Source organism: Haliotis asinina, chromosome 16 (genome assembly GCF_037392515.1).
Source record: "Haliotis asinina isolate JCU_RB_2024 chromosome 16, JCU_Hal_asi_v2, whole genome shotgun sequence".
Classification (NCBI taxonomy): Eukaryota; Metazoa; Mollusca; class Gastropoda; order Lepetellida; family Haliotidae; genus Haliotis; species Haliotis asinina.
In genome coordinates this window covers 14496204-14513706 of record NC_090295.1, presented here as the reverse complement: position 1 = coordinate 14513706, position 17503 = coordinate 14496204, and the positions used below count along the sequence as shown (strand labels likewise).

The 17503-nt window shown below is 43.8% G+C and overlaps 1 protein-coding gene across 1 annotated transcript in view; it reads right to left on the bottom strand.

The window, feature by feature from the left end:
- Nucleotides 1-17503, bottom strand: part of LOC137267590 (exosome complex component 10-like) — a 35490-nt gene that overhangs the window by 12643 nt on the left and 5344 nt on the right. The window contains exons 3-8 of the mRNA XM_067802081.1: nt 5289-5412; nt 4675-4779; nt 3529-3682; nt 2010-2067; nt 1234-1309; nt 655-765 (exon numbers count right to left, since the gene is read on the bottom strand). Coding sequence (XP_067658182.1) covers nt 655-765; nt 1234-1309; nt 2010-2067; nt 3529-3682; nt 4675-4779; nt 5289-5412 — 628 coding nt within the window. The remainder of the gene's footprint in view (nt 1-654; nt 766-1233; nt 1310-2009; nt 2068-3528; nt 3683-4674; nt 4780-5288; nt 5413-17503) is intronic.

The following is a 17503-nucleotide window of genomic DNA, read 5'->3' as shown; positions in this document are numbered from 1 at the left end:
ATGGCACTTCAGGTACATTTTAAGATAACTGCACCTGTACAACACATATGCAGTACTTGACTCATTGTAATTATCTGAGTTTTACAGAGCAATCTTACTGATATGTCACACAGAGGCTCACCTTCAATAACGCACCCAAGCACAGAATACTTGCATATCCCGTTTTATCTCCTTAATGCTGAGCCCCAAGCTGAGCAATAGGTACCATTTTCTAATATCTATGGTATCACGCTGCTGGGAATCGAATCACTAATGACACCCCCAACCAAGCACAGAATTTTGATTCTAAACCAAGCATTTCCTGTGTTATCTCCTTAATGTTGAGCACCAAGCTGGGCAATAAGTACTATCTCCCAATATCTATGGTATCATGTCACTGGGGATCGAACAACTGATGTTTCATCCTTTGGGGCAAATGTTCCGTACTCCTGCACAACAGGAGCAAGGGTGCACAGTTTTTTCAGGACCATCAACCAGCTTCTAAATTCAGAATTTTGAACAGTACAACATATGTGATATGTATCACAGATAACATGTCAAAACCACCAACACTGACAAAGTCCTGATAATATGTGAACTGAGCGTGCAGCCAAACAAGTAAGTGTTTATAAACACTGGAGAAATGAGTGACTGTTGATCACGTGATCTGCTCACCTCCAGATCTATTGCAAGCGCTGGTACAGTCTTCAGATGATCACACAGCCTCTTCAGCTCTGACTCAGAATCGATGACCGTCAAGGGAGTTGATTCGATTGGACGAGGTTCCTGGAAGCATAATAAATGTGAGGTCTGAACGGTAACTGTTTGTGCATGAGTGAGTGTTTTTACGCCGCTTTCAGCAATTTTCACCATTCTGGGGGGCACCAGAAATGGACTTCACACTCTGTATCCATGTGGGGAATTGAATCCAGATCTTCTGTGTGACAAGGCACTTTAACCACTAGGCTACCCTAGCCCGCCTAATCAAACAGTCCATAAAACATCTCAAAAGGTAATACTGGTAATATCACCATTGCCAAAATTATCATCTCCTGAAGGAGTGGAGTGACTATGGATCGCTTTTGGCAGCACTCAAACACCAACTTTGCAAGAGCTACCAATAATGACATATTTTCTGCAAATGGGAAGTACAGAACCCACTGTTTTGATCTGTAAATTCTGTAAGTTCTATGCTGTTTCAAAGAACCACTCAATATTTCTCTCCTGAGACACTGAATGCTAACAAACACATACCTGTGCTTCTGTCTCCATCACTTGCTGGGGGTTATACTGAAGGTGATCAAGTTCATATTGATAAGGATGTGGATAGCTGTAATAAAGCACATTGGAAAAACAAATAAGTTGTGGGGGGTGTTTTGGGGAGTGTGGGGGGTGTATTGTTCGTTAAATTATGTATTTGTCAACAAGTACTCTTTCACAACATTTCAGTATAGTCATCTTCAATCCATTCCAATCATTCAAAAAGTTTTAAAATTAGGTTACTATGCTGTGATTATTTTTTATAACATTTACAAGAATTTCTTAAACATTTTTCATGGGAATCACCTGAAATGAAAAAAAAAACATTCAGTAATTCCATTCACCCACAATATTAAACACTACAAATAAAAACTGTAAAATCAATGATTCAAAAAATAAGTCTGACCACACTTGAAAATATTTTATGTATACCGCAAATGTTATTTTGAATCAAGATGGCCCACGCTAGTACATAATTAAAATACTTTTAATTTGTATAAAAGCAGACCCAAACAATTATCAGGATAAACCAGAAATGTCTTACTAACTGTGCAGTCATGACAAGCCCATTCTTGCTGAAATGTTAGTGGAAAGACCCCACACCCAAAACCATACACAAAAAACATATTTCCCCAACCCTGATTTTCTTTATGTTTTTAGTGGTGAGCAGTAACACCTTCTTTGCCCCTAATCAGAAATGACCGGGTACAATGTAATTTCTACTCGATTATGATGAGCTCACAATCACAAAGTCACAACACTCAACTTACACAAAATTAGGACTCTCCATATCAAGTGGTGTGACTTTCTCTGGTAACCGCAAACTGTCTGTTTAAACAAAAAAAATTATTATTTCACCTTGTTACCTCTAAAAGAAAATATATTGCATAAAGATAATAATCTTTGAGAAGAAATATTGAAAGATGAAGTTTGGTGAAGAAACACTGAAAGGTTTTACAGTTCTGCTCCGAAAAAAAAACACTACCACTACATTCAGTCTAAGTCAAATTGTCATGAAAACACACAAACATATTTTATTAAGAAATCCCAATCTTCCAAACAGCACAGTACACCACTTGATCTATCTATGTGCCAAGTTTGGTGAAAAAATAGTACACGGTTTTGAAGTTCTGGTCCAGAAAAGAGCACATCCACCAAATTCAGTCTAAGTCAAACATGTTGCCATTGAAGCAAAATATTTTTTTCAGAAATCCAAATCAACCAAAAGGCACCAGTACACCACCAGATCTGCCTATGTGCCATGTTTGGTGAAGAAACCTTGCACAGTCTTAGAGTTCTGCTCCAGAAAAAGTACCACCACCAATTTCAGTCTAAGTCCAAATTGTTGATATGGAAACTCAAAAACAAGTATATTATTCAGCAATACAAAATTACGAAAGAACAAAAAGGCACCGGTACATCATAAGATTTACCTATGTGCCAAGTTTTGTTTAGAAATATTGAACAGTTTTGATATTCTGGTCCAGAAAAGAGCACACCCACCAAATTCAGTCAACCTGTTACCATGGAAATGCAAAAAATATTTTATTCAGTATTCCAAAACTACCAAAAGGCACCACAGGATCTATCTATGTGTTAAGTTTGGTGAAGAAACATGGAACACTTTTAAAGTTATGCTCTGGAAAAACAAATGTGCACAGACACACAGACGAGTCCATTTTAATACCCTGTGCAATGCTTTTTGCATCAGTTTTATACATGTCCAGTTTGTTGTCGAACTGAAACATGATTCAGGATTACAGCCCTCAAATTGTACTGGACAGTGAGGGCTGGTACTTTTGAATTTGTACTCTGTCCTCAGGACAATATAATATGAGAAGACTTGTATGAATATTGAGGGCTGGCTATCCTATTGGCATAGGTGTTCTGTCACTTGCATAGTATACATATAGTATACATACATATACGTAATGTGATGGATCAAGATAATACATGACAAGTGTCTGCTACACAGAATTTATCTTACACCTTATTTCAAAATTTTTAATATTCCTGAAGATCTGAATTAGAACTAGTCTTCAGCAAACCAGGCTTGTGGTAAGAGTTGATTAACAGGATTGGGTGGTTGGTCTGGCTCAATAGCTTGGCTGCTAGATGTCATTGTATCCAAATTGCAAAAAATGCTCATGCTGTTGAAAAGTGGATTTTCTGGTCTGAAATGATGCTGAATGCAGTGATAAGCAACAAATGAACAGAGACAAACATTTCTAATGAACAAGAATATTCCACAATGACAACTCCCTTGTTACCATGATTATGGCAGCTTACCCGCAAGAGACTGTTGAGCATTTGGTTTGTATTTAATCTGTGGAATGAAGGGTCGATTGCTGTTGTCAATCTTCATTTTAAACTTGAGTTGGGGGCGTTCAATGTTCCGAGCCGCCAGGAGTCTGTAGGTGTTCTCCCCTGCAGTGCTTTTCTCCTGAAACAGCAAAAGGAATGCATGTTGTTTTATGCCACAGTCGGATGGAACGTCTGATGATTGAAATTTGTGACATTGAAAACAAATGTCTATTTCTCATTGTATTTCACAGAAACTAGTCTCGATTCACAAAGTCTTCGTAAAATTACAACCTATCATTCTCTACACTTTACCATAGGTGTGTGCATACATTTTGTGGACAGGGTCCTAGGCTGATATTCATGAACTACGTCAAGTATGACTATTCTTTTGGAGTCACAAATTGGTAGCTAGTTCAGTCTGGGGCCTTTAGTTAGCTGTCATAATATTTTTCAATTTGTGGATAAAAATGTGATGAACCAGATTCCAAAATGCAAAATCGTGCATTTAAATATGATTCATGAATGCAGTCTATAGGAAATCATCTTGTTCAGACTTGCTGTAATTCAAAACACAATCTAAACAGTATCATATGAACATTTTACATTAAACGTCATTAAAACAAGTCCAGTCAATGGTCAAACAAAACATGAAAGCATTAGTCTCTTTTTCATGACCCAAAGACAACAATTGTTTGAAATTAAGGAGGCTCTAGGACCCATGATGTCTTGCTTTCAAGTGTTTAGATCTTTAGACTTGGAGGCACTGGAAAAGGGTCATTTTCAGGATTATCTGTCATTTTCTGAATTTACAATCGGCCATTGCCTTTGTATGCAAAGTAAACATCAAAATTTTGGTGGGCCATTTTTTATTCTAATATGTAAAATGGCCACTGCCTTTCCGATCCCTGGACCTATTATAGCTTCAATACATCAAGAAGTGAAGTCTTAATCTTCAGACAGTTGGACTGCACCAAGTACATGCCAACGGAGCAATCTCTTGTTCTTACACATAGATGTCTTTACACATGTTTATTCTGGTGATTCCACCTTGGAGACAGTCAACTATGAAAAAAATATTCATATTTCTATGCTAGCATTATCTAAATTCATCAAAGTAACTGCAGAAACTACCTTTTTGTTCCAGCTAGCAGCTGTTGGTGTCCTTGTTGTTGCCGAGGCAAACACCAAGTCAGCCTCTGGTTTCCTGATGCCTGCGGCTTCATCCAGACTAGAACCCTGGTATTGAAGTTGGTCCGTCATTTATTGAGGTAAGCGAGCATACGTCATACATCAGCATAATGAATTAATGCCCATATGTACACAAAAATTAAAATGACTTTGGAGACTATGACTTTTATCATTCTAAAAAAGTAGAACAACAACAGAAACCAGTTACATCATTCCACCCATTCTATCATTAGCCAATCAGAAAACAGTTGTGTGTTCACAGATGTGTTCTGTCAAAGATTTTTGTTAATGCAGACATAAAGCACAAAAATCAATCAATCAATCAATCAATCAATCAATCAAATCATGTAGCCACTTGCAACTCATTGAATAACAATGCAAGATAAACTGACTTCCCAGATCAGAAGTATGTAATTTTTATGAAAAAAATTGATATTTTATACTTATTCTGTCAAGTAGGCTAAATGTTCCAAAACATTAGTCATGAATAAGTGTTGAAAAAGGTTATTTTAAGTAACATGAAAAAGGTAATGTAGAAAGTCCCTTTCAATGCTTACAACCCTCTCAAGAATCTGATCATTGGCATCCATGACAGCATCAAACTTGTCCTCAAGCTCAATAGCGTCACTGTTGGTAGATATTTTTGCCTTGACATTCTGTTGCCGCAAGATGCTCTCAATCCTGAAATATATGTATCACAAACATGAAGAACACAGTTTGAGTAAACTTAGTCTCAGTACTTTTCATTACAATCCACTACTGAGTCTAACAAAACCTAGTAGGAGGTGGTATCAGGTAACCTTTCAGACTGACCAATCAGAAAACAGCTCACCAAATTGCGAAAAAGGACATTTGCACTTACCTTTTGAGCTTTTACCCCAGAAAGATTTGTACCTGAGTAGTATATACAATGGGGGTTTTAAAACACTTTCAAGAAAAGTCTCTACAAAGCCTTATTTACTAAATAAGGCTTTGGTTGGGCCCTTAGCTCTTGCTACTATTACCCCTACTACTTAACGTGTGTTGGAGGTAACACTGTGCCTATATCACGTTTATATCGATGAAACAGTTTAACGTGAACCGCCTATGATCTCTTTGGTGTACGTAATAAAGGCTTGCTGGGCTTTTTGTATCCCCTGTTCTATGTACTTTTTTTTCTCGTCCTCGCTGATAGCAGACTTACGAGACTTGGATCGAATATCTTGTTTCATTCCGTTATATTTTGTGAGTTCAGAGAGGATTGAACGAAAATCTCCTCTTCTGAGATCTTACTATCAGAGAGTGCCGTGGAAATACGCCCACTTACTGTGTTGAGCTTTGCTTCGGCCAGAACCCTGATCTCGTCGTGTTTCAATGCCTTACGATGCAGTCTGCGTGATATCAACTTAAGTGCCAACCCTAACACCCCTGCCACCCCAGCTGTTATTTCAATACCTAGCACTATAGGTGTAGCCACGATGGTAGCTAACAATCCAACACCTGCCGCCCCTAGTCCCATGCTGGTTGTCATAAGGGTAGTGTCAGCCCCGTCCAAGATATTGAAAGCTCTATGGTACTTTTTATATAGTGCTTTCCGCGTGTCACGGTCTTGTTCTAGTTGGCGTTTCACGTCACATAACTGCCTCAAGCGGAACCCATCTACGGTTTCCAGCGTCTTCGCTACTTCCTCTACGACTGGGTACAGACCCATCCTATAATATATATTTTGAAAGATATTTTAATTGGGTTTCAGTTAATAGTCTATTAATGAATTTGAAGTCTACAAGATCTAGACTATTAGTCAGGGTAATAGGTGAGAGTCTAATAGAATTTCCTGTTGTAATAAAAAACCCACTGAGGCTTATTAAGTGGTTTATAGGACCCGTGGTATCCCGTTGTATAACAATACGACAATATTGGTCTATGTGTTCGTCAAACCAGTGTATTGACACCCCGGGTAAAATTTGGTGTACTCTTGAGGTGTTTTCATTGTTTAAATAAAAGAAGACTTCTATGATGAGTGTGAAAGGGGGGAATATATCAAAACCTATGCCATAAGTATTATTGCTAAATATTAATTTATTGTTTGGCCAAGCCCTTAACCCCTTTTTTTCGTGACCAATAGATTCTATGTATACTAATTCCTTCTCCGGAATGAAATCCACGACCAAGATACCGTTGTTCCTAATCTTAGAGATATATCCCCCCGTATCTGCGTCTATTATGATATAAGGTGAGGTGAGTGTTAAGTTGATCAGCCATTTGGGCTCTTTAAAATCTGATAACGACACCCGTCTGTACACGTTGTCTTTGAAGTGCAGGATATATAAGGTGTCTTCCTCACCAGGCTGATCGAATCCCTCCGTATCTCCTAGGTCGTTAAGCGTAGTGTTGGGACGATGACTGGTCATTATTATACTATTACGATATAATTTCCAACTGGTTTTCTGATAATAATTCAGGGGTGAACTTCATACCCATGAAGTGTATGTTGTCAGGCAGGAAGATCTTGGTTAGTGATATCTTGTTTTCCACGATCACGTTGACCCCCTGCAGACTGGTGTTGGAGCCGACACCCACCCGCACGTAAACGTTGCAAACTTGATACTGGTGTCGTTTCCCCCACCCGAGTTTGATTCCCTTCACGATCTCGACATCATTCCCCGATGGTTCCCCTAGGTAGACTTTGATGATCAGTGTTGAGTTTGCCGGTAGACTCTCTAGTATACTGACCACGCCTTCGAATTCAGACACCAACTGTAATGTCACGTTTTGTATGGCCGGTTTACTCGATAGCATGTGGGCTGCCATAGTGTCGAGTGGGCTGACGACTATGCTACGTCTCTGAGTTGGGACGTAAGCCACGAGCAGGGTTCCATTGTTCACGACTTTGTTTAGGTGGTTGTCTTTGTTATCCGTGAACACGTAGGGGGAGACGAGTCTAATATTGAGAAACCAGTCGTTATCGGGTAACAACACCCACTTGTCATCTTCGGTGAAGACGAGCATATATGGCTTGTTTCGGGCGACGGTAGTGCTCTCAACATCGTCTAAGTCGAACAGTTTACCCCCGAACGATGGGTATATTATCCAGTTATTACCAGTGTTGACAAGGGCGTACTTAGTGTTGACTGTTGCTCTTGTGGTATCTACTATATCACTTAGGGTTCCACCGGAGGTGACTTCAACGCGTTTGTAAATGTTGTTTTTCAGTTGAAAGGCGTACGATTTACCATCTACTCCGGGAGCGTCGAAACCGCGCGTGTCTCCGAGGTCGGAGATCCCGATATTGACGCATTTTTTCACTCCGGGCCCTTGTGCGCTGGTCATTTTACATGAAGCGTTAAGCTGAGGTATCCTATATTTACAGGATTATGATTTATATCTAACACCGATATTATCAGCTCAGGTATGTTGCCCTGGGTTAATCTCTTATACTGCCGTGGTGAAAACGACTCGGTTCTACCGTCGTTGTATTTCTCAGTTTTCACCGGCACTGCTCTCAGTATAGTGGAAGGGTGACCTCCTTGAATGTTGTACGTTGTGCTCACCTGACCGAGATGAATGTACAGCTCTCGGTACGGTACTAGATCGGGTAACTTCGTGCCTGTGACGGTTGTTGTTGGTTTTATCTCGTCAGGAGACATACCGAGTATCCTCGCTAATGGTCGGCCGAGCCTCAATGAGGTTCTTCCGTTGTTGATTAACACCACTGTGCCGTTTGAGTCGTTCATCTTGAGTTCGGCTCCCAGGGGTTTGAAGACCTCGTCGTTTAGAGAGCACACGCTGTAGTAGCCGTCAGTTATCTGGCTGCGAGTTCCACTGACGAACAGCTTATTGTTGCTGGCGTTGATGTTAGTCCATTGCGGTAGGTAGGTAATATCGCAGAGTGCGACTTCGAGTTGACCTGACGTGTTATCGATCGCGTGCGTCAGCTGAACGGCCTCACCGCTCGTTATTCCTGGAAGTGTTATGTACATATTATAATATATAATTTATATATTATAATATGGACTTAGCACACTTGAAAATCGTGGTGGTAGGTAGTACAGGGTTTAAAGCAACCTTTATTAATATCTTTGAAAACTATATCGTGACCGTTAATAACGCGCAGGCGGTGGTAAACTGGAATCAAAACCCAATGCAGTTTTGGCAGAACCAACTCAACTTTGCTGTGTGGTGTGCGACGACAGGGTCGGGTGTGACACTAGACTACGGTATAGACGAACTGAGTAAGGCAGTCATTTTGTTTCATATTTATTATCAAACGAGACGAATATTGAAGGAAATAAGTGCTCCTCTTCCCCAAGATAAAGCGTGGAGTATGACGAATAACCCCTATGATAAACGCGCTTATGAACGTGTTTGTGGGGAGTTTGAGATTCCAACGAATAAAGACTTTCGCCTTCCTGGTGTGAACCATGGTCTCGGTATAGTTCTCGTGTACTTCTACAGGTCCGGAACATATATGGCCGGTTCTGCAGATGGTACATACAACCCAAAACGTCATACATTTACAGGCCCCACAACGAATGAAAAGATCCATGTCAGCTGTATAAAGCAAACCAATCCTGATGCAGCCACAGCCTGGACTAAAATGATCTCAAAAACATCGAAAGAATTCACTCGTGCTGGTACAATACGCTTGAACGACTCGATTCGAACGTACGTGTGGGCGCTGTTGGGTGCGCAGTCGATGACGCGTTCCAACATCCTCGGTAAGGGAACTGCTTACGACGCTCAGAAACAGTTCGTTGCCAACGTTGAGGATGCTATCAATTCTCCAGTTGATCTCCCGCGGGCCATCGACCGTTACCAAAACATGTTAGAATACGCCAGATCGAACGTCAATTACGTGTTCGGCGTGGGGCTGTACATGGCTCCGAGTGATATGCAACTGAGAGTAAAAAAAGTGGTGGGTTATAACAACAAAATAGTCATAGCCACGGCGGATCAAAAGTTGGGTATCAACCCCGATATTAACACCCCCTATATCCCACACATCCCACCACGTGAAACGGGTATAGTGGCGCCACCCCCGGAGTCTAAAGTTCATGTGGGGGTACCCCCCACACACACCCATATTCAGGCCACCAATCAGCAGCATATTGATAATAAAACGGCCCTGGTGGTTGGTGGGGTAGCTTTGGGGCTTATTTGGTTAAAAATTTCTTAGCCGCTACGTACACCAGACCCGCCACGGCGACGATGGCTGCCCACAGGTTTTGACTGAGCCACGTGGCAGTTTTAGCCAGAGCGCCCAACAACCACGAGACGATGCTACCCAGGATGCCTGGGAGGGCTTCGGCGGCTTTACCAGCCAGTTTAGCTAGGCCTTCCCCGAGTTTTTTTATCCAGTCTTTAACCCCACCGCCGCCGGCAGGTGTGGGGGGTGTGGGGGGAACTCCCACAGTACCCCCTGTCAGTGACACCACCAGGGTTGATATGATGAAACCTAATGCAGTCAGAATGCTGGCGATGGTGATCCCTTGCTCCCGGAACAATATCCGAATCCTGTCTGCTAACGTGGTGTCTCGGTGGAGGACTTGATTGATGGTTTCCCGCACACGGTTGGTCTGGGATCGAAGCTTTTCTTTGTAGCCGGATGCTGTCTCCAACCAGACCTGCCTTTTCTCTTCCAAATTACGTATTCGTTCCTCGATGGTGGCTTTCATAGACTCGTCCTCAGTTTCACCGAGTTTTTCCTTTTCATAGGCGATGTGGTCGTCTATCTCACTCATTTTGGCCGTGCTTTTCCAGAGCTGACCATGAATGGTTTGCATCAACAGGTCCAACCCCTTCAGTTCCCGAAAGGTAATTTCGAGACCCGGGAAGGGCTTGTTCTTGTAGTCGGCCAACACCTTTTCAATATCATAAGTCATGTTTTGATCCGATGTGGCGTCCCTGATGCCTTCCAGACTTTGAACTAACTTTGGAGGATACTGCCTCGGTCGCGCGCCACCGTAATCTATGAAGCCTAGTTCATCGCGGACAAAGTTACTCCCATGTCGACTGCTCAGTGTTGATAAAGCAAGCGGTTCTCTCGTGCGTTTATGCACGAGATCGATCTCCGGGTGAACCTTCAAACGCAGCGTGCCATTGCTATCGAGGGTAAACCTGGAATAGTTCCTACCCAACGGCTTGAGTTTGGATTTATTTTCAACTGCGTTGTAATAATCGTCGACGGCGCCCTCCATGAGTGAGCCACCTTGCGAGAATGAGGTCTCCTGGTCATCATTGAATGCCTGGGCACTATCGTCCCACATATCATCCATAGGTATGTCTTCAGCCATTATTTAGTATTAAAAATATATTTCATTTATATATAACAATGTACGGCAGAAAATTAGATCCTTTCAGAAGATTGAGAGAGCCATTAGGAGCCAGAGCCGTGCGCCAGTCGGTGACCATCACCAACAATCCCAGCAAGATAGACCAGAATCAAACTCTGCTGGTTAGATTTCCAAACCTTGGTGAGAATGACCTCATTGTACCAGGCACTGTTCGACTGGCGTTCAATATCACGTTGACCTCCGACAACGACAAACGCGAGCTAGTGCGGAACGTGGGTCGAGCTATCATCAAGAAAACGACCGTCAAGATCAGCGGTAACGAGGTGCTGAGTATCGACGACAGCGACGTGTTTCACTGCTACGGGGATCTCTGGAAAAGCGAGGGAGAACGAGTCAATGATGTGTACCAGGGTATCAGCAAATCAACCCGGTCGCGCATAGGGTATGCCTTCACGCCAGACCAGCTAGACAAGCTATCGGACGGTGAAAAGGCCATCGCTCGAGCATACGGGAATCGATTCTGCGTGCCGCTCGACTTCGAGTTGCTCACGGGACACGCGCCGTTTTACCAGGCCGCGCTGGGTGATAGGCTCGAATACGAGCTCACGTTTAACGACTATAGCAAAGTAGTGCGTACGCCGAACGGTGATGAGGCCAGTTATGCCATAGACAACATCTCTCTGGAGTTCGACATGGTCACTAGCCCGGAGCTGGCCAGGCAGGTTCGAAGCCAGTACTCTGGGAAGATGGCTATCCTGTACGATCGCGTACTGAGGCATAGGTCAGTCGTGCGAGATAAGAGCGACACTGTGTGGAATATCAACCTGAACGTGCCGGCGCGATCGATGAAAGGTATCCTGGTCGTGGAGGATTACGAGCCATTCCGGAGGGACAGCGAGAAGTTTTTCAACCCCGAGATTGAAAAGGTGGAAGTGACCATCGAGGGCGTGCCCAACCAGCTGTTCAGTCATGGTATGAGACCACACCAGCAGTGGGATGAGATAAAAAAGCTACCAGTGGGGGATTACATAACAAAGGACCTGGACCTCGGCTCCGTGCAGATCGGTGAATACCTGACCACCAAGTACGCCCTATGGTTGGACATGCGATCCACGGATGATGATAAACTGCACGGTAGCGGGCGCCGTATAGATAACGGCAGCGAAGGGATAACCATCCAGATTACTAAGAAGGCTCAACCCGCTGGTAAGTTGAAATTATATCTGTACGTTATTATGGACGCGCAACTTAATATAGACAATGGGAGATTCGTGCAAGCCATCTACTGACCTCCACCTCCCCACTGACCCACACTGCGCCATAGTGTGCGGGCAGACTGGCTGTGGGAAGACCGTTTTCGTGTTGGATATGTTGGAGGGTTACTACAAGGATGTGTTCGATAACATCGTTATCATGTGCCCTACTCTGAGCATGAATAAAACGTACGCGCGACCTTGGGTGATGACGGACCCGGACGTACACAAAATCGACCCTGGAACACGCCTGCAGGACTGGTTGAAAGCTCTTCACGAGAAATTTAAAGGGGAACCGACGCTGTTTATACTGGACGACTGCAGCGCTAATCGCGAGATAACAAAAAAGAGAGACATGCTATCGTACCTGGCCTTCTCCGGCCGGCATGCAAATCACAGCGTCTGGGTGCTAACGCAGAAGTTCAACTCGGTGTTGAAAGACCTCAGGGAGCAGACGCGATGGGTGGCCTTATTTCACTGCAAGGACAGGGATTCGTTCGAGGAGTGTTTGAGAGAGAACGATGTGATGAGCAAATTAGAACGGGAACGGGTGAAGAAACAGCTCGCTGAAACTAAACACGCTAAGCTCGTGCTCAAGACCGACCAACCAGTAGCATATAGGGTGTGCTAAAGCTAAGCAAAGCTTAGCAAAGCTAAGCAAAGCTAAGCTAAAGTTAAGCAAAGCTAAGCTAAAGCTAAGCAAATGCTAAGTATAGCTATGATATTTGAAGTGTTTGTCGTGTGCAACTTAACCTTCATTTCTCTGTGTTTTGTCTGCATCGGGTATTATATAGTTAAAACTAAATCTTACTTGTTATATTATAAGATGGAGTGTGAGGAATTGCTCGAACAATTATTGGTGGAGGGTTCCCCCACTGATGATAAGCGAGAGAAACTGGTGGCGTTGGCTGTTGGCGGCAAAGCCAAACATTACTTTGGAGACTACACTCCGGATAAAATTCACAAAATGTCAGCCGAAGAAATCGATAAGCTGTACGCTAGATACGAGTCCCGGCTCGGAGCAGAAATGACAAAGACAATAGGATCGGCTATGACCCAGATATACACCGGTATTGTGTCATACTTCCTTCCCATTCCACCAGAGCGCCGACTTTACCTGTGGGAGGACCTCGAGAAAGACCCTTTTATCGAACACGCCGTGAGCTCTATCAGCTGCGAGCTGTACCACAAATATGGCATGTTGTTGGCTCCAGTGACGGCGGCGATTATCATGGCAAAGCATTGCCAATTTGAGAGAAAAAATAATAATAATAGTATAGATGGATACTGCTCCCGAAGTGAGGGAAGTGACCAGGGAACCAGTGGGGGAAGTGACCCCTTCACAGGAACCAGTGGGGGAAGTGACACAGGAACCCCCAACAGTAACCAGGCAGAAGAATCCTAAGAGAGTAGCTGCCGGTAAAAAACGGTGGTGTAACCAACATAAAATTATCAACCCCCGACTGTTGTTGGCTGTAGGTGCTGCCGTGGTTATAACATGGTTATACGTGGGAGTACCCTCCCACAGTGAGGTGGTACCCCCCAACAGTGAGGTGGTATCCCCCACTGTCGACCCGCATATCATGTTATAATTTAAATATTTTTATATATACATAATGTCTGAGGGGAAAACGTTCGTCAACGACGCATACCACGCCACAGTGGTCGCCAGTCTAGCCGTAGGGTACGCTCGGTTGACTAAAATGGTGCTTAAACAACCAACTATCAAGCTAGATTTCAACCTGCAGGATATGGGTATGCTCATAATGAACCTTGGTATGGCGATGGCCACAAAAGACATCCTAGTAAAACAAGGGATAATACCTGAAAATATAATGAAATAAATATAGGATGGCCACGATAGCTATGATGGTCGGTGGGGCGTTAGTGAATGCCCTGGCATTTTCCGGGAGTAATTTCCTCTTCTCGAAACTACGAGATGACCACGCGGCTGAAATACAGGAAGAAAGGAAGCGGCACGATCTCGCTACTGAGAACTTACAAAAGGCACAGGCCGAGTACGCTAAAAAACGCCTCCAGAGGATCGATTTTATTAACGAACAACTCCAGCGTGAAAACCATGCCGTTCAAACATTCAACGATGTCGATGAAGCAATGAAAGAATACTACCTACTAACTGGTAAACGATTGGAACCGCTCAATAAACCCACACTCGCTCAGTACTACACACCATCCAAGGGACAAATGAATCGTGAACTGGGCTTCATAGTGTTGGGTATAGCAGCTACTGCGTTGGTTGCGAAGCAATTAAATTAAATACCTATATAAGTAAACATGAGACCCGCTCCATACCGATGCGAATACATACTTATGGGGAAGACCGAGGCCTGTGGTAGGAAATGCAGGAATCAGGGGTTCTGTTGTTTCCATATGGGAAGTCCTAACTACACGTGTTCTGTGTGTGGTATCGGGGTTAAAGGACACTACTGTCTATGTAAAGCTCACGGAGCGAACGTAGTCAGACATCAACTCATCTACGAGAATAAAAAGGGCTACATAAAAGAACGTAGGCGACTGCTCAAGATAGACTCCAAATAAATGTTTTACTCATATACAGGAATACATGCACAAGGAACACTATATCCAACAGCCACATATTTTTTATCAAGGGTTACCTCCCTTTACTGTGAACCAATTAGACATTGGTTCTCTTAGGTGTAAACACTATGACTACTGTACGCGAGCTTAAGCGGGTCGCAAAACAGAGAGGTGTGATCGGGTATTCTCGAATGCGGAAGTCAGCATTGTTGAGATTACTAGGTTTAGAAGCCCCTCCTACGGTAAAACAATTAAAAGCTCAAGCAAAACAGCTTGGATACACGGGTTATTCAAACCTGGGGAGAGCCGGGTTAACCGCATTGTTATCACATACCCCGTAGCAAAACCTCCCACTGTAAAACAACTGAAAGCCGAGGCACACGATTTGGGTTTAGGCGGGTATTCCCGTATGAGAAAACCACAGCTTGTAGAATTATTACGACAGAATAGAGCTATTGACCTACAGTTCGTGCGCACTGAGCGCGCTGTAGGCAACTATTTGAGAGGTTGGCGCATGCACGTTGATAGAAACATAGACATCACAGATATCAAGCCTCTGATAGCTGATAAGGTCAACCAGGAACTAAATAACCTAGGAAGTATCAAGTTTCAGATCACAGTGAAAATGTCGCTCGATAAGCAGGATGAGTATGTTCAGCCTTACTTCCGAGGTAAACAAGAGGTCGTCACACATACAGAGACCATTGACGCATCAATCGATACCAGTTTTCAGCAGATACGAGAATACCTAGAACGCTACACACACTTGGGGTCCGGGTGGGCTGTAGATAAAATCGATAATGTCTATCTAGACATAGCTAACTACGTGCCATTCAGAGGCGGGTCATACCTAGCCTTGCCCCCCTACTATAGGAACAAACATGCCATAGTAAACGTTAAGAATAGAGGAAACGATTGCCTGAGGTTAGCTATCAGGTCAGCCTTATTTCCAGCTGACACTAATCCGAACAGGTCTTCTAATTATCCTCAGGATGATGGGCTCAACTGGGATGGTATAGATGAACCCACCCCCATATCCCAGATCACTAAAGTAGAAAAACAGAATAATCTGGCTATAAATGTCTTTGGGCACGAAGGTAACACAACAATAGTACACAGGGTCAGCCCGGTGAAGGATCGCCAAGTTATCAATATATTCATGATCCAGCGAGGTGACAAGTATCACTACACATGGATAAAACACTTTAGCAGGCTGTTGTATGACCAATCGGCACACAGAGAAAAGACCCACTTCTGTGAACGATGCCTACATGGCTTCACACGAGCTGATTTATTAGAATCCCACCGGGAGGATTGCCAAGGTGTGGGGCAGACGGCCATACGAGTCGACATGCCTAAGGAAGGTGATAATATCCTAAAATTTGGTAACCACAAGAACCAAATGTCTGTGCCTTATATCATATACGCCGACTTCGAAGCCTTGGTGGTGGGGGATTCCCCCAGTGGTGCCGCCGGCGAGGTTCCCATCACCCACAAAACACAAGAGCATAAAGCCTGTGGGTTTGGATACATTGTCGTCCGTTGTGACGGGGAAACGAAAGCTCCGGTAGTGTATAGGGGCCCTGACGCGGCTGAAAGGTTTCTAAAGTGTTTGCAGGAGGAAGAAAAAATTATTAGGAATGCATTGTATAGAATCGCTCCCATGCGTATGACCCGAGTCGATAGGCTAGCTCACGCTAGTAGCACTAACTGTCACGTGTGTGACTCACCACTTAACGGTGATTCGGTGAGAGATCACTGCCACATAACTGGTAAGTATAGAGGCGCCGCTCACAGCGCGTGCAACCTCAAGCTTAAAATCAACCCTAAGACAATAAACATCCCCGTTGTCTTTCACAACTTGAGAGGGTACGACTCACACTTGATCATGCAGGCCATCGCGAAAATCGATGGTAATATAACGTGCATCCCCAACAACATGGAGAGATACATCTCCTTCAGCTTAAACGGACTTAGGTTCATTGACTCGTTTCAGTTCCTCCTGTCGTCACTCGACAGTCTGGTCAAGGCCAACAATACCTTCCCTATCACCGATCGATACACAGACGCTGAGACTAGACCCCTGCTTATGAGGAAGGGTGTGTACCCCTATGAGTACATGGATAGCTGGGTCAAGTTCACCGAGACCAGACTACCCCCTATTGACTGCTTTTATAGCAAGCTGAATGAGGCGTCCGTCTCACGAGATGATTACTCGCACGCGACTAACGTATGGAATAAACTGGGTTGTAAGAACCTGGGTGATTATCACGACCTGTACTTGAGGACAGATGTACTGCTGTTAGCCGACGTGTTTGAGACGTTTAGGCGAACGTGTTTCAAGCAGTATAAACTCGACCCCGCATGGTATTACACCAGCCCAGGTCTGTCGTGGGACGCCTTGCTTAAAAAGACCGGAGTTAATTTGGAATTGCTCACAGATTACGACATGCACCTATTCATTGAGAAAGGCTTGCGAGGTGGGATTTCCATGGCATCCAAACGATACGCGAAAGCAAATAATCAATACGTGAAAGGTTACGATCCTAACAAGCCAACCAATCACATTCTCTACCTCGACGCAAACAACCTGTACGGCTGGGCCATGAGCCAGTATCTACCTACAGGGGGATTCGAATGGGTACCCCACGTTGATGTTATGGGGGTTGCACCAGATTCGAACAAAGG